The sequence below is a fragment of the Carcharodon carcharias genome, chromosome 8, assembly GCF_017639515.1.
Source record: "Carcharodon carcharias isolate sCarCar2 chromosome 8, sCarCar2.pri, whole genome shotgun sequence".
In the NCBI taxonomy this organism is placed as follows: domain Eukaryota; kingdom Metazoa; phylum Chordata; class Chondrichthyes; order Lamniformes; family Lamnidae; genus Carcharodon; species Carcharodon carcharias.
Genome location: NC_054474.1, coordinates 117,000,808 through 117,018,293, shown reverse-complemented (window position 1 = coordinate 117,018,293; position 17,486 = coordinate 117,000,808). Strand labels below are relative to the sequence as shown.

At 51.4% G+C, this 17,486-nt stretch overlaps 1 protein-coding gene across 1 annotated transcript in view; it reads right to left on the bottom strand.

The window, feature by feature from the left end:
- Nucleotides 1-4,927: 4,927 nt before the first annotated feature.
- tmem141 (transmembrane protein 141) overlaps nucleotides 4,928-17,486 on the bottom strand; it is a 40,560-nt gene continuing 28,001 nt past the window's right edge. The window contains exons 2-5 of the mRNA XM_041194431.1: nucleotides 14,023-14,089; nucleotides 13,861-13,944; nucleotides 8,794-8,901; nucleotides 4,928-5,082 (exon numbers count right to left, since the gene is read on the bottom strand). Coding sequence (XP_041050365.1) covers nucleotides 5,000-5,082; nucleotides 8,794-8,901; nucleotides 13,861-13,944; nucleotides 14,023-14,089 — 342 coding nt within the window. The 3' untranslated portion in view covers nucleotides 4,928-4,999. The remainder of the gene's footprint in view (nucleotides 5,083-8,793; nucleotides 8,902-13,860; nucleotides 13,945-14,022; nucleotides 14,090-17,486) is intronic.

Genomic DNA, 17,486 nt, shown 5'->3' with positions numbered 1-17,486 from the left:
TAGGATCTGACAAGTGGAGTCCTGCAGAGGTCTGTGCTGGGGTCTCAACTTTTTACAATTTACATCAATTACTTAGATTAGAGGAGCAAAGGCATGATAGCTAAATTTGCAGATGGCAAAAGATAGGTTGGAAAGTTTGTTGTGAAGAAGGCATAAACATTTTGCAGATGGATATAGATAAGTTGTGAGTGGGCAAAAATCTGTCAGATGCCGTATAATATGGGAAAATATGAAGTTGTTCAGTTTCGCAGCAAGAATAAAAAAAGTAGAGTATTACTTAAATGGAGAACAACTGCAGAATTCTGAGGTACAGAGGGATCTAGGTGTTCTCATGCATGAATCACAAAAAGTTAGTATGCAGGTGCAGCAAGTAATTAAGAAGGCTAATGGGATGCTATTCTTTATTACGACAGGAATTGAACATAAAAGTAAGGATGTTATGCTTCAGTTATACAGGGCATTGTTGAGACTGCATCTCGAATAGTGTGTGCAGTTTTGGTCTCCTTATTTAAGGGAGGAGTAAATATGTTGGAGGCGGTTCAGAAGAGGGTTAGTAGATTGATACCTGGAATGAGTGGGTTGTCTTATAAGGATAGGTTGGACAGGCTGGGCTTGTTTCCACTGGAGTTTAGAAGAGTGAGGGGTGACTTGATTGAAGTATATAAGACCCTGAATAGTCTTGACAAAGTGGATATGGAAAGGATGTTTCCTGTTCTGGGTGAGTCCAGAACAAGAGGGCACAGTTTTAAAATTGGGGGTGATGAGGAAAAATCTTTTCTCTCAGAGGGCTGTGCAACTTTTAGAACTCTCTGCCTCTGAAGGCAGTGGAGGCTGGGTCACTGAATATTTTTAAGGCAGAGGTAGATAGATTCTTGTTAGATACAGGAATCAAAGGTTATCAGGAATAGATGGGAATGTGGAATTTGAAACATAAACTGTTCAGCCATGATCTTATTGAATGGCGGAGCAGGCTCGAGGGGCTGAATGGCCTACTTCTGTTCCTCTTTCGTTTGTTCATAAAGCTAGCCCTGTACCTGCACAGAAGGAAAAGAAAACCCCTAAAGTGAAACAGTGCAGAAAGTGGGTCAGGTCAACCAGAAAACAATGCCCTTACACCGAGAGGACAGAAGCTAGACATGAGAGTGGGAGCTGCAGGGAGCAGATTTCCCAGAAACCAGGAAGTGGGACAGAAGTCCCAAGAAGACAGTTAAGCAAAGGAACAAGAACAGGAATCCAAAACAGATCCTGTTCAGTGAAGTTAAAGTAAGGAGCAGAGGAAAAGTCTCTGAATTAAAGAGAGAAAGCTGCTGGGAGCAGAATTAAGGCAAATTGGGCTTGCAAGAAGCCAGAAGACCTGAGGAGACAGCCAAAGGTTGATGACTTCTTACTATGGGGCTGTGAAGTAGTGGTCTTCTGTTGGCACAGCTGAGTTTCAGAGAGTGTGAGGAGAAGTTTAAATACACACGGCAATCCAGGGGATGAACTTCGGAGGGAGAGATCGAAACATGGGAGGTGGATCCTTGTTGGAGATGTCCAAGAGAAAGCGTTGTTTGGGAGAAGATTCCAAGATGAGCTCCTGAAGAGTGGAGATTGGAAACCCTTGTGTGAAAGATGGAGTTTCCGTGAGACCAGTTGGCTCACAATCTGATGAGTGCCTGGGGGGAGTTGATGAGAGATTCATAGGATCTGCTTTGGGTGGCATCTGTCACTTGATCTTGGAGTGTGGTGTGTCCAACCACAGGTCGACTATTGGTTACATGGACTGCATACTTACTGTGAACGTTAAGAGCATAAGGTAGATTTGGTAACTTGTGTTATAGTTATGGGTGAAGGAGTAGTGTAATATAGTTATTTTTTCTTCTTTAATAAATGTTTTATTTGTTTGTTAAAAGTTCCTCAGCAGGCTCCTGTGACTGTTCAGTAGCCTCCCTCCATGTTTCTAAAGAAAAAATGAAAGTTAGGATCTATCGAGCCAGGATCCACCTAGGGATCTGACTTGTCCAGTAGTGGGATCATAGCTCCACAATCCTTTGTGCCAGGTATGACTCCAACCAGCAGTTATTCCTGATTCCCATTGACTCCAGTTTTGCTAGGGCTCCTTGATGCCACACTCGGTCAATTGCTGCCTCGATGTCAAGGGCAGTCACTCTCACCTCCCCCATATTGAATAGTGCAGCAGGCTTGAAAGACCATATGGTCTTCTCCTGCTCCCATTGCTTATGTTATCTAACCACTCACTGCATAAAATGGTTTTCTCATGTCACTATAGCTTCTTTTGCCCATCACCTTAAATCCGTGTCCTGTGGTTGTCATCCCTTTATGTTGCTTTGATGGCAGGAGCAGTCTCTCAGGTATTTTCTGAAAGCTTAGCCCATGTCCTATCTGAATGAGGTGAAAAGTGTCTGCCCAACATTAGGACAAAAATAAAGGGGAAGAATAAATGAGCAGCACATCTCGTTACATGAAAGGTGAATAGTAGAGAAGCTTCCTGCAGGATTGTAATGCATTTATTCAATAAATATTCTAGTTTGGAAGTTTGACAGAAACTTAAATCAGGACTCCAGACCTGAGTATAGCGGTCAGTTTCACTGAAAGTCACTGTCAAAGATTTTAGAAACTCTAATTAATCTTATCAATAATGAGTCCAGAAGTCTAATATTAACAACTTTTTTGGGAAATACAAGATTTACCTTCTGTTCTATCTTACATCATAGCAAATGTGCAAGTCCCGTGATCAAATTAACTTACATTAGGTTAGCCCAACAGAGTGAAGGGTTCCCTAAGATTAATCTCCAAAGTCTTAAATCCAAGCTGTACCATCCTTAAACTAGTATACACTCACTCTTTATATCCCTGATCTGTAACACGCCTACTTTTAGTTACAGGATATGATGTAACTGCATCACCGTTTGCTATTTCCATTGTTTGAATAAGGGTCCACAGGGAATTTGACTGGCTCTGTACTTTTGACTTAAGTTTCATCCTTTTTCTCTTCATGGTTGCTCTGGTCAGCACTTTGCCATAATACTTCTGTATCCATAGTCATTTCACTTAAAAGTGTGTACACTCCTAAAGTAATTTGATACAATTGTCATTTAAAGATCTACTGTCCACAGGAAATAATTAATTCCTACATTAGCAGTCTTAAATTGCTCTGGCTGTTTATTCTGCAAATAAATATTCTTGACAAGTGCTGTACCATCTATATTACTTACCATGACATGTTTTGCTCATGTCAACTTCTCCTAATACTTTACTACCATACCCCCTAGCCCTACAGTCACAGTGGTAGGGAGGTAATATCCCCTAACCCTACAGTCACAGTGTAGGGAGGTCATACCCCCTAACTCTATAGTCACAGCGTAGGGAGCTCATACCCCCTATGCCTACAGTCACAGTGTAGGGAGGTCATTCCCCCTAAACCTACAGTCACAGCGTAGGGAGATCACAGCTCATCTGAAGTATTGTACTGAACATTGTATTGTTTCGGACATCATGCCTCATGAAGGTCTTGGAAAAGGTACAGTGCAGGTTCACCAAAATGATATCAGTGCTTATGGACAGGTTGCATAAAATTGGGCTTTCTCCCTTAAGTTTGAAGTTGAGGATAAGCTAATTGACAGTTTTCAACTGATTAAAGTATTTAGTAGGGTAGATGATGAGAAAGTACCTTCTCCAGTGGGGGAAATCAATAATGGAGGGATATGATCTTAAAATTAGAGCTAGGCTATTTGGCCCATCATGTCCATGCTGGCTTTCTAAAAGAGCAATTTACTTAGTCCCACTTCTCCACCTTTTCCCTGTAGCCCTACAAATTGTTTCTCTTCAAATGATCCAAATCTCTTTTGAAAGCCACAATTGAATGTTTCCACCACACTCTCAGGCAGCATGTCCCAGATCCTAACCACTCGTTGCATAAAAAAGTTTTTTCTCATGTCACTGTTGCCAATGATCTTAAGTCTGTGTCTTCTGATTATCAAACCTTCTACCATTGGGAACAGTTTCTCCCTATCTACTCTTTCTAGAGCCCTCATGATTTTGAATAACTCTATCAAATCTCTTCTCAATACTCCTTTCTCCAGGGAGAACAACCCTATAATGTACAACTTATTTACGTAACTAAAGTTTCACATTCCTGGAACCATTCTTGTCAATCTGCACCATCTCAGATCCCTTCCTAAAGTGTGGTTCCCAGAACTGGACACAATGCTCTATTGGAGGCTGAACAAGTGTTTTATACAGGTTTATCATAACTTCCTTGCTTTTGTACTCTATGCCCTTATTTATAAAGCAGAGAATCCCATATGTATTATTGGTAACTGCGCTCTCAAACTGGCCTGCCACATTGAATGATTTATGCACACATACTGCCAGGTCCCTCTGCGCCTGCACGCCCTATTTTTTTCTTCATTTTTCCTGGGACATGGGCATTGCTGGCAAGACCAGCATTTGTTGCCTATCCCTAACTGCCCTTGAACTGAGTGGTTTGCTAGGGTATTTCAGAGGGCATTTAAGAGTCAACCACATTGCTGAGAATCTGGTGTCACATGTAGGCCAGACCAGGTAAGGATGGCAGATTTCCTTCCCTAAAGGTCATTAGTGAACCAGATAGGTTTTTACAACAATCAATGTTAGTTTCATGGTCACCATTACTGAGGCTAGCTTCATATCCAGATTTATTAATTGAATTCAAATTCCACCAGCTGCCGTGGTAGGATTTGAACCAGTGTCCCCAAAGTATCAGCCTGGGCCTCCCCCTCTGATTTCCATGATAGAACTTTCCAGGGTTTTCCAGGGTGAATTCACCCTCATGTATTTTGAACCCTGACTAGATAATGTATCAACATATGAGTCAATACCTTCAGGAAGGGATAACTAGAGGGACAGACACTAAAGTGAAATAAAAATGATGCAGAGTCTGAGCTGCTGTAGTGCAGGGAACATTTTTTACTCCTGAACAGTGCTTCAATAAAGTGAAATACATGACTCCATGCAGTGTTTAATCCATGATATCCCCATACTGAGTTTTCTTTCCTCCAGTGTCAATGTTTTCCACAGAGTCAGTCTTCTGATTCTTTGTACCTACAAAAAGAATAGAATTATAGAACCATACAGCACAGAAGATCATTTGGCCCATCCTGCCTGTGCCAGCTCTTTAAATGAGCTAAACCAATAAGGTGAGTGCCATGGGCATCATTGCTGAAGCCCCAATTATTTACAATCAATATTAATGAGTTGGATGAAGGGATCAAGTGTATTGTAGGCAAATTGACTGACAATACAGAGATATGTAGGGAAGTAAGTTGTGAGGAGGATACAAAAAGTCTGCAAAGGGATATAGGTAGATTAAGCGAGTGGGAATAAAATTGGAAGATGGAGTATAATTTATATGAGGTTGCCCATTAAGGCAGGAAGAATAGAAACAGTGTTATTTAAATAGGCATAGACTGCAGAATGCTGCAGTACTGAGGAATCCGGGTGTCCTTGTACATGAATTACAAAATATTCACATGCAGGTACAGCAAGAAATTAGGAAGACAAAGGGAATGTTGCAAAGGGGGTGGAGTATAAAAGCAGGAAAGTCTTACTAAAACTGTACAGGGTTTTGATGAGACTACACCTGGAGTATTATGCACAGTTTTGGTCTCCTTACTTAAGGAGGGATATACTCGCATTAAAGTACTCCAGAGAAGGTTCACTCAGCTGAGTCCTGGGATGAAGGGGTTGACTTATGAGGAAAGGTTGAGAAGGTTGGGCCTATACTTATTGGAGTTTAGAAGAATGAGAGGTGATCTTATTGAAGCGTATAAGATTCTGAGGCGGCTTGACAGGACAGATGCTGAGAGGATGCTTCCTCTTATGGGGGAATCTAGAACTAGGGGGCACAGTTTAAAAATAAGAGGTCTCCCATTTAAGATGGAGATGAGGAGAAAATTCTTCACCTAGAGGATCATTAGTCTTTGGAATTCTCTTAACAAGGGAGCAGTGGAGGTTGGGTCACTGAATATATTCAACATTGAGTTAGACAGATTTTTGATTGACAAGCGAGTCAAGGGCTATGGGAAATAGGCAGGAAAGTGGTGTTAAGGCCACAAACAAATCAGCCATGGTCTAATTGAATGGTGGAACAGGCCTACTCCTGTTCCTAATTCTTATGTTTTTATGTTCTCCATATTTCAGTAAACATTTCCTTTTTAAGTATTTATTCAATTACCTTTTCTGGCAGTGCATTCTAGATCATCATACCCTGCTGCATAAAAAAATTCTCCCAATCTCCCCTCTGTTTTTTCATCATTGCCTTAATTATGAACTGAATTAAAATAACATCCTGTTCATGGGCCCTTAGATGGATATTGATGGCTAATGATCTTCTACAGAACAGGAGTTGCTTTACAGGAATGAATTTGCATTGCCCTTACAGCAAACTGCAGATCTGGGAGTGTCTGAGACAGGAAAATGTTGGGGATCTGGTGATCTATTTGGTTACAATGCTGCTCCTTGCCTGTGGCACTAGCCAAAAGGGAGTAGTTACTACAAATAGTAAATGCATAGCTGTAGCTGATAGGGAAACTGTCATTTGTCACATCCCGAAGCAAAAACACCATTATTTCCTTGATTGTATTCATTTTTCCCCCTCCTTGTGATGTCCCAGAAGCACTAACCTCGTACTGACGGTGAGCTTCTTTCTCACCAGCATATTCCCCCCAACCCCCGGGCAGTCAGCAGGCGAGATCCCCCCACTCCCCACCGATCACCATCAGTGATCTTTCACCCGGTCAATCAGTTCACCACTGTCATATTCTTGGTTTATATTGAGTTAACTGTTGTAGGTAAGGGCTTGCAACTGACCTCAGCGCTCCTGGGTTAGGGAAATGCAAAAGAAATTCCACTCCTAATTGCAGCATAGTGATCCCTCCTGGAAAGGACAAACTATCAGCTAAAACAAACTCACCACCTCCCACTCCGCCCTCGATCAAACAGCCCACTGAAATTCAGTCAGCATGATTCAGCTCTGGGTGAACAAATTTTGTGGTCTGAAAACATTAACAGAAGCCTGGTTTTGTTAATTGAACCTGCTTAACTAAACTTCCACATATTTTGTGAAATTGCCGACAAGAACTGAATTATACCTAATTGGACCTTCAAGCCAAAAAACTTAATCCAAAATGCTTTCCAATGAGGGATGAGGCCCAGCCCTGTCCACAATAACTTTTCAGGCAGTTTTATTATTTTTGCTGAGCTGCCTTTTCTGCTATTCATGTTGAATGATGTAACCCCTAGGAATTGAATAATTTTTAAAACCCACTGTGAGCATCAAACAATCCTAGGGTAGCATACCAAGTCTTACGCAAAGAGTAAAGTTCCCTCGACATTGTCCCCATCAAACATTCCCAGAACAGGTACAGCACATGGTTAGATTCAGAGTAAAGCTCCCTCTACACTGTCCCCATCAACCACTCCCAGGACAGGTACAGCATGGGGTTAGATACAGAGTAAAGCTCTCTCTACTCAGTTTCAATAATGTGTCTTAATTAGAATCTCAAAACAGCATCCTTTACTGCAACAGTGACACCATTAGACCATAAGACATAGGAGCAGAAATTAGGCCATTCGGCCCATTAAGTCTGCTCCGCCATTCAATCATGGCTGATAAGTTTCTCAACCCCATTCTCCCGCCTTCTCCCCGTAACCTTTGATCCCCTTACCAATCAAGAACCAATCTATCTCGGTCTTAAATACACTCAATGACCTGGCCTCCAGAGCCTTCTGTGGCAACGAATTCCATAGATTCACCAATCTCTGGCTAAAGAAATTTCTCCTCATCTCGGTTCTAAAAGGTCTTCCCTTTACTCCTAGTCTCTCCTACTAATAGAAACATCTTCCCCACGTCCACTCTATCCAGGCCTTTCAGTATTCTGTAAATTTCAATCAGACCCCCCCTCATCCTTCTAAACTCCATCGAGTCCTCAAATGTTCCTCATAAGCCTTTCATTCCTGGAATCATTCTCGTGAACCTCCTCTGGATCCTCTCCAGGGCCAGCACATCCTTCCTGAGATATGGGGCCCAAAATTGCTCACAATATTCTAAATGTGGTCTGACCAGAGCCTTATAAAGCCTCAGCAGCACATCCCTGCTTTCATATTCTAGTCCTCTCGAAATAAATGCCAACATTGCATTTGCCTTCCTAACTACCGCGTCAACCTGCAAGTTAACCTTAAGAGAATCCTGGACTAGGACTCCCAAGTCCCTTTACACTCCAGATTTCTGAATTCTCTCCCTATTAAGAAAATAGTCTATGCCTCTATTCTTCCTACCAAAGTGCATGACCTCACACTTCCCCACGTTGTATTCCATCTGCCACTTCTTTGCCCATTCTCCTAACCTGTCCAAATCCTTCTGCAGCCTCCCCGCCTCCTCACTACTACCTATCCCTCCACCTATCTTTGTATCATCTGCTTACCTATTTCTTATCTATTTCTGACAACTTCCATCCTGTAACCAGGTATGAAATGTTAGTGGTTATCCTCCCAAGCCATCAGCCCGGTGGTCAATCTTGGTTTCTCCCTCCCTTGTTTCAAACACACATCATAGAGGTGAAAAGCCCGTGTTTAGCTCACTGTATCACCCAAGTCTTGTTCAGGTTCACTTTTGTTTGAAACCTTTTTTTTAATTCAGTGGCAAATCTGGACCAATAGAATCACTCTGCTCCTCCTCCCTGCACCTTGCCACAATTTCAGTTTCAAAGACTGGGCACATTTTCATTTACATGCTTTACTTCCTGGTAGCCTCACCTTTCTCAGGGTTATGTGCCATTGCTCCAGTCTCAAGGTAAACCCACAGGTTTGAGCACTTCCGTGTCTCCACACGCGTCACTGAATAACTCAACAACGACCCTGTCACTGTATCAGAGGGAACAGTCATTTGTTAAGTGCTAAATAATATCTCAATTATTAATAAAGCCCAGCCTGAAGATGAAGGACTGAGTGTAGCCAAATCAGCAGAGTAACTGGGATTCAAAAATGCAGCTATCACTTTAAACTTTGCTCAACAATCTCCAGGTTAAAGTGGATCCCTGTTAATCAAACTCATGGTACACACCACAACCTTTCCCATCAGCTAACTGTTAAATCATCCCCTGGGTCTGAATGCTGCAAAGTATTAGGTTTGGTGATTTCTGTTCTGATTAGCTAGATGGTTGATACATAACTGTCGTGAGCTTTGTACTCTTACTGTACACAACCTAAATGTCAGCCACAGTTCAATGATTTTGCCCAACACCTCTCTCCAGGTGTACAAGATTATGAGGGGCATGGACAGGGTGGATAGGGAGCAGATGTTCCCCTTAGTTGAAGGGTCAGTCACGAGGGTACACAAGTTCAAGGTGAGGGGCAGGAGGTTTAGAAGGGATGTGACGGTCTGGAATGCGCTGCCTCAGTGGGTAGTGGAGGCAGGTTGCCTCACATCCTTTAAAAAGTACCTGCATGAGCACTTGGCACTTCATAACATTCAAGGCTATGGGCCAAGTGCTGGTAAATGGGATTAGGTAGGTAGGTCAGGTGTTTCTCACGTGTCAGTGCAGATTCGATGAGCCGAGGGGCCTCTTCTGCACTGTGATTCTGTGAGATCCAGACACTGCAGCAGATATCAAAGCTAAAGTTCCAGTGTAGTAGAGGAAGATCCAGTCTTTTAGGTGAAATTTTAAAATTAGGTCTCATCTTATCTGCCCTCGCTAGTGAATGTAAAAGGCAATGTGAATTCACTTATTGAATATACAGCACTGGAATAGGCCATTAGATTCAAGTATCAGCCTTTATGCTCCATGTGAGCCTCCTCCATCACCCTTCATCCAACCTATCAGAATACTTTTCTATTCCCTTTCTCTTATCTAGCTTCCCTTAAATGCATCTTCACTGCTTCCTTCAACTACTCCTTGTGGTAGCAAGCCCCCAAGGCTGCAAACCACAACCCAGTCCCAGGCCCCCAGGCCACAAACCACAACCCAGTCCCAGGCCGCAAAACACAACTCAGTCCCAGGCCTCTAGACCGGAACCACAACCCAGTCTCAGGACCCCAGACCCCAAACCACTGCCCCAGTCCCTGACCCCGAACAGTTGCCCTCCGCCTCTGGTCCCAGGCTCCCAGACACTAAACCTCCGCCCCCGGTCCCAGGCCCCCAGACACTAAACCTCTGCCCCCTGTCCCAGGCCCTAAACCTCCACTCCCTGCCCCAGGCCCCCAGACCCTAAACCTCCACCCCCTGTCCCAGACCCTAAACCTCCGCCCCCTGTCCCAGGCCCTAAACCTCCACCCCTGCTCCCAGGCCCTAAACCTCCACCCCTGCTCCCAGGCCCCCAGACCCTAAACCTCCACCCCCTGTCCCAGGCCCCCAGACCCTAAACCTCCGCCCCCTGTCCCAGGCCCCCAGACCCCCAGACCCTAAACCTCCACCCCCTGTCCCAGGCCCCCAGACCCTAAACCTCCACCCCCTGTCCCAGGCCCCCAGACCCTAAACCTCTGTCCTGATCCCAGGCCCCCAGACCCTAAACCTCCACCCCCTGTCCCAGGCCCCCAGACCCTAAACCTCTGTCCTGATCCCAGGCCCCCAGACCCTAAACCTCCAACCCCTGTCCCAGGCCGCCAGACCCTAAACCTCCACCCCCTGTCCCAGGCCCCCAGACCCTAAACCTCCACCCCCTGTCCCAGGCCCCCAGACCCTAAACCTCCGCCCCCTGTCCCAGGCCCCAGACCCTAAACCTCCGCCCCATGTCCCAGGCCCCCAGACCCTAAACCTCCGCCCCTGGTCCCAGGCCCCCAGACCCTACACCTCCGCCCCCGTCCAGGGCCCCCAGACACTAAATGACTGCCGCCGGTGCCAGGCCCTAAACCTCCGACCCAGCCCAGGCCCCCAGACACTAAATGTCTGCCGCCGATTCCAGGCCCTAAACTTCACTCCTCTGTCCCAGGCCCCCAGACACTAAACCTCCGCCCCTGGTCCCAGGCCCCCAGACACTAAACGTCTGCCGCCGGTCCCAGGCCCTAAACCTCCGCCCTCCTGTCCCAGGCCCCCAGACCCTAAACCTCTGCCCTCCTGTCCCAGGCCCCCAGACCCTAAACCTCCGCCCCCTGTCCCAGGCCCCAGACCCTAAACCTCTGCCCCATGTCCCAGGCCCCCAGACACTAAACGTCTGCCGCCAGTGCCAGGCCCTAAACCTCCGCACCCCCTGTCCCAGGCCCCCAGACCCTAAACCTCCGCCCCCTGTCCCAGGCCCCAGACCCTAAACCTCTGCCCCATGTCCCAGGCCCCCAGACACTAAACCACCGCCCCTGGTCCCAGGCCCCCAGACCCTACACCTCCGTCCCAGTCCAGGGCCCCCAGACACTAAATGTCTGCCGCCGGTGCCAGGCCCTAAACCTCCGACCCAGCCCAGGCCCCCAGACACTAAACGTCTGCTGCCGGTCCCAGGCCCTAAACTTCACTCCTCTGTCCCAGGCCCCCAGACACTAAACCTCCGCCCCTGGTCCCAGGCCCCCAGACACTAAACGTCTGCCGCCGGTCCCAGGCCCTAAACCTCCGCCCTCCTGTCCCAGGCCCCCAGACCCTAAACCTCCGCCCCTGGTCCCAGGCCCCCAGACCCTAAACCTCCGCCCTTGGTCCCAGGCCCCCAGACACTAAACGTCTGCCGCCGGTGCCAGGCCCTAAACCTCCGCACCCCCTGTCCCAGGCCCCAGACCCTAAACCTCCGCCCCTTGTCCCAGGCCCCCAGACCCTAAACCTCCGCCCCTTGTCCCAGGCCCCCAGACACTAAACCTCCGCCCCCTGTACCAGGGCTCCAGACCCTAAACCTCCGCCCCCAATCGCAGGCCCTGGTCCCAGGCCCCCAGACCCTAAACCTTCGCCCCCTGTCCCAGGCCCCCAAACCCTAAACCTCCACCCCTGGTCCCAGGCTCCCAGACCCTAAACCTCCGCCCCCAATCGCAGGCCCTGGTCCCAGGCCCCCAGACCCTAAACCTCTGACCCCTTGTCCCAGGCCCCCAGACCTTAAACCTCCGCCCCCTGTCCCAGGCCCTAAACCTCCACCCCTGGTCCCAGGCCCTAAACCTCCACCCCTGGTCCCAGGCCCTAAACCTCCACCCCTGGTCCCAGGCCCTAAATCTCCACCCCTGGTCCCAGGCCCCCAGACCCTAAACCTCCACCCCTGGTCCCAGGCCCTAAACCTCCACCCCTGGTCCAAGGCCCTAAACCTCCACCCCTGGTCCCAGGCCCTAAACCTCCACCCCTGGTCCCAGGCCCTAAACCTCCACCCCTGGTCCCAGGCCCTAAACCTCCACCCCTGGTCCCAGGCCCTAAACCTCCACCCCTGGTCTCAGGCCCTAAACCTCCACTCGCTGTCCCAGGCCCCCGGATCCCAAAGCGCAGACCATCGCCCCAGTCCCAGAGGCCCCTAGATCGCCGCCCCTAGAGCGCTGCCCCAGTCCTAGGCCCCCTGTCCCAAACAGCCACCCCAGTTCAAAACCTGATGCCCTGAAGATCACGGAGATTTCTTGGTCAGCATCTATCCCTTAACCAAAATTCCTAAAAACAGAATGTTTGGCTGTTTATCAAATTGCTTGTTTGTGGGACCTTTCAAACTAGTTGTTGAATTTTCCCATAGAATAAGTGAGTAGATGTCAAATAATCCATGGGCTCTGACGTGGTTTGGGAAATTGTGTCTGTGAATTCTGTTATTTAAATTTAAATTCTTTGGCTGTTACTATAGGGACTGAAGGCTGTAACAAACTTTGAAAATCATAGTTCCATGAATGGATACTGCACCTTGCGAAGCACCAGGGAAAAGAACTATGTTTTGGGGAAAATCCCAGACAAAATTCCTGCTCCCCCTCTTGTCTTCAGCGCACCAACCATTGCTGGGGTATGGTGTCAATAGCTTGTTACCCACCCAATTGGCCAATCTTCAAAGACACAAACTGACAGACTATTTGCCCCGACCTGGCTTCAGAAACATAGTAACAGTTTCAGGCAGACAATCTTCAGTCTATCTATACCACCTAACCACACTGTTCCTTTTGTTCATTTCTTATAATAGAAAAAAGCTTGCATTTTTATAGTGATTTTCACAAACTTGTGATGCCCCAAAGTGTTTTACAGCCAATATGTTTGAAACCTAGTCACAGCAGCCGATTTGTGCACAGCAAGATCCCACATATCAATGTGATAATAACCAGATAATCAGTTGAATGATAGAATTACCTGGAAAAACTCAGCAGGTCTGGCAGCATCGGCGGAGAAGAAAAGAGTTGACGTTTCGAGTCCTCATGACCCTTCAACAGAACTGTTGAAGGGTCATGAGGACTCGAAACGTCAACTCTTTTCTTCTCCGCTGATGCTGCCAGACCTGGTGAGCTTTTCCAGGTAATTCTGTTTTTGTTTCGTATTTCCAGCATCCGCAGTTTTTTGTTTTTAATCAGTTGAATGATGTTGGTTGAAGGACAAAAGTTGGCCAGGACACCCTTACTCTTCTTCAAACAGTGCCAAGGGATAATAATGTCCAATTGAGAAGGCAGATGGGGTTTAAATTTTCAACTAAAAGATCATGCCTCCAACAGCATAGCACTGCACTTCAACTTCCATTGGTGAAGAGAAACGCTCTAATTCTTTCTGGAAACCTTTAGATTCATTTGGCATGAATATATAAGGCTAGTCACAAATGACCATTCTCCCTTTAAATTTGTGTTAACAACATTCATATGGGAACAACTTGAGGAAGATCAGGACTTTACAGTGTTGCACAACAGAACAAGAGGTACTAATTAATTTCCAAACTTGTACAATGCAGTAAAACATTAAGAAAAGTACTGACCTACTGACAGCAACACATTCCACTGCACTGGGAAAGGGAGCTTCTTATTCAGCAGCCTCTGCATAACAAATGCAGCACTGGTACCTGTAGAGTTTTTTTAAAACCATTAAACGAGAAACCCAAAGGTATTACGTCTTCAACAATCTAAACTGCACAAATTACCTAACACAAACGTGCCAATGCCCTTCATAAATGCGTGTGACTGGCAAGCAGCATACTCCGGGAGACCCTGCAGGGCAAAGAAAGAGAATATGGTGGGTCATTTTTGCTATCTCAGTTCCGCGAACCTGGGGGGAGGAGGAGAGGGGAGGGAGGGAGTGAGAGGGGAGGGAGTGAGGGGGAGGGAGTGAGAGGGGAGGGAGGGGGTAAAGGAGGAGGGGAGGGAGGGGGTTAGGGAGGAGGGGAGGGAGGGGGTTAGGGAGGAGGGGAGGGAGGGGGTTAGGGAGGAGGGGAGGGAGGGGGTTAGGGAGAGGGAGGGGGAGAGGTTAGGGAGAGGGAGGGGGAGAGGTTAGGGAGAGGGGAGGGAGGGGGTAGGGAGAGGGGAGGGAGGGGGTAGGGAGGGGAGGAAGGGGGTAGGGAGGGGAGGAAGGGGGTAGGGAGAGGAGAGGAAGGGAGTAGGGAGAGGGGAGGGAGGGGGTAGGGAGAGGGGAGGGAGGGGTAGGGAGAGGGGAGGGAGGGTGTAGGGAGAGGGGAGGGAGAGGGTAGGGAGAGGGGAGGAAGGGAGGGGAAGGAGGTAGGGAGGGGGTAGGGAGAGGGGAGGGAGGGGGTAGGGAGAGGGGAGGGAGGGGGTAGGGAGAGGGGAGGGAGGGGGTAGGGAGAGGGGAGGGGGGGGTAGGGAGAGGGGAGGGAGGGGGTAGGGAGAGGGGAGGGAGGGGGTAGGGAGAGGGGAGGGAGGGGGGAGGAAGGGAGGCGGAGGAGGTAGGGAGGGGGTAGGGAGAGGAGGGGGAAGGACAGGGAGGGAGGTACGGGGAGGGATGGAGGGGGTGGGGGGAGGGGGGAGAGAGGGGGAGAGGGAGGGGGGAGAGTGGGGAGAGGGAGGGGGGGAGAGGGGAGAGGGGGGAGAGGGAGAGGAGGGAGGGGGAGAGGGAGGGGGAGAGGGAGGGGAGGGAGGGGGATAGGGAGGGGAGAGAGAGAGGGGAGAGGGGGGAGAGGGAGAGGAGGGAGGGGGAGAGGGAGGGGGAGAGGGAGGGGAGGGAGGGGGATAGGGAGGGGAGGGAGGGGAGAGGGAGGGGAGAGAGGGGGAGGGGTGGGAGAGGGAAAGGGGAGAGGGAGAGAGGGAGAGGTGGGAGGGGGAGGGAGGGAGAGCGGGGAGGGAGGGGGAGGAGGGGGGAGGGAGGGGGGAGGGAGGGGAGGGAGGGGACAGGGGGCAGAGGGAGAGAGAGGGGAGGGAGGGAGGGAGAGGGGGGAGGGAGGGGGAGAGAAGGGGGAGAGAGGGGGGGGGAGAGAGAAGGGGGGAGAGAGGGAGGGAGGAGGAAGAGAGAGGGGAGGGAGGAAGAGAGAGGGGAGGGAGGAAGGAAGGAGGGAGGGAGGAAGGGAGAGGGGAGGGAGGGAGGGAGATGGGAGGGAGGGAGGAAGGGAGAGGGGAGGGAGGAAGGGAGAGGGGAGGGGGAGATGGAGAGGGAGGGGGAGGGGGAGGGGGAGGGGGAGGGGGAGAGGGAGGGGGAGGGGAAGGGGGAGAGGGAGAGGGAAAGGGAGGGGGAGAGGGAGGGGAGGGAGGGGGAGAGGGAGGGAGGTGGAGAGGGAGGGGAGAGAGGGGGTAGGGAGAGGGGAGGGAGGGGGTAGGGAGCGGGGAGGAAGGGGGGGGAGGAGGTAGAGAGGGGGTAGGGAGAGGAGGAGGAGGGACGGGGAGGGAGGTACGGGGAGGGATGGAGGGGGAGGGGGGAGAGGGAAGGGGGAGAGTGGGGGTGAGGGAGGGGGGAGAGGGAGAGGGGGGAGAGGGAGAGGGAGGGGGAGGGGGAGGGGAGAGGGAGGGGGAGAGGGAGGGGAGGGAGGGGAGGGGGAGGGAGAGGGAGGGGGAGGGAGAGGGAGAGGGAGGGGAGGGAGAGGGAGGGGGGGAGGGAGAGGGAGGGGGGGGAGGGAGAGGGAGGGGGGGAGGGAGAGGGGGGGGGAGGGAGAGAGGGAGAGGTGGGAGGGGGAGGGAGGGAGAGCGGGGAGGGAGGGGGAGGAGGGGGGAGGGAGGGGGGAGGGAGGGGAGGGAGGGGGCAGGGGGCAGAGGGAGAGAGAGGGGAGGGAGGGAGGGAGAGGGGGGAGGGAGGGGGAGAGAGTGGGGAGAGGGAGGGGGGGAGAGGGGAGAGGGGGGAGAGGGAGAGGAGGGAGGGGGAGAGAGAGGGGGAGAGGGAGGGGAGGGAGGGGGAGGGAGAGGGGAGGGAGAGGTAGAGGGAGAGGGAGGGGAGGGAGGGGAGGGAGGGGAGGGAGAGGGGGGAGGGAGAGGGAAAGGGGAGAGGGAGAGATGGGAGGGGGAGGGAGGGAGAGCGGGGAGGGAGGGGGGAGGGAGAGGTAGAGGGAGAGGGAGGGGAGGGAGGGGAGGGAGGGGAGGGAGAGGGGGAGGGAGAGGGAAAGGGGAGAGGGAGAGAGGGAGAGGTGGGAGGGGGAGGGAGGGAGAGGGGGGAGGGAGGGAGGGAGAGGGGGGAGGGAGGGAGGGAGAGGGGGGAGAGAAGGGGGGAGAGAGGGAGGGAGGAGGAAGAGAGAGGGGAGGGAGGGAGGAAGAGAGAGGGGAGGGAGGGAGGAAGGGAGGAGGGAGGGAGGAAGGGAGGAGGGAGGGAGGAAGGGAGAAGGGAGAGAGGAAGGGAGAGGGGAGGGAGGGAGGAAGGGAGAGGGGAGGGAGGAAGGGGGAGGGGGAGAGGGAGAGGGAGGGGGAGGGGGAGGGGGAGAGGGAGGGGGAGGGGGAGAGGGAGAGGGAAAGGGAGGGAGGGGAGAGGGAGGGGAGGGAGGGGGAGAGGGAGGGAGGTGGAGAGGGAGGGGAGAGGGGGTAGGGAGAGGGGAGGGAGGGGGTAGGGAGAGGGGAGGGAGGGGGTAGGGAGAGGGGAGGAAGGGAGGGGGGAGGAGGTAGAGAGGGGGTAGGGAGAGGAGGAGGAGGGACGGGGAGGGAGGTACGGGGAGGGATGGAGGGGGAGGGGGGAGAGGGAGGGGGGAGAGTGGGGGAGAGGGAGGGGGAGAGTGGGGGAGAGGGAGGGGGGAGAGTGGGGGAGAGGGAGGGGAGGAGAGGGGAGAGGGGAAGAGGGAGAGGGGGAGAGGGAGAGGGAGGGGGAGGGGAAGGGGGAGAGGGAGAGGGAAAGGGAGGGGGAGAGGGAGGGGAGGGGGATAGGGAGGGGAGGGAGGGGGAGGGGGAGAGGGAGGGGAGGGAGGGGGAGAGGGAGGGGAGGGAGGGGAGGGGGAGGGAGAGGGAGGGAGAGGGAGAGGGAGGGGAGGGAGAGGGAGGGGGGAGGGAGAGGGAGAGGGAGAGGGGGGAGGGAGAGAGGGAGAGGTGGGAGGGGGAGGGAGGGAGAGCGGGGAGGGAGGGGGAGGGGAGGAGGGGGGAGGGAGGAGAGGGGGGAGGGAAGGGAGGGAGGGGGGCAGGGGGGGCGGAGGGAGAGAGAGGGGAGGGAGGGAGGGAGAGGGGAGAGGGAGGGAGAAAGAGGGGGGGAGAG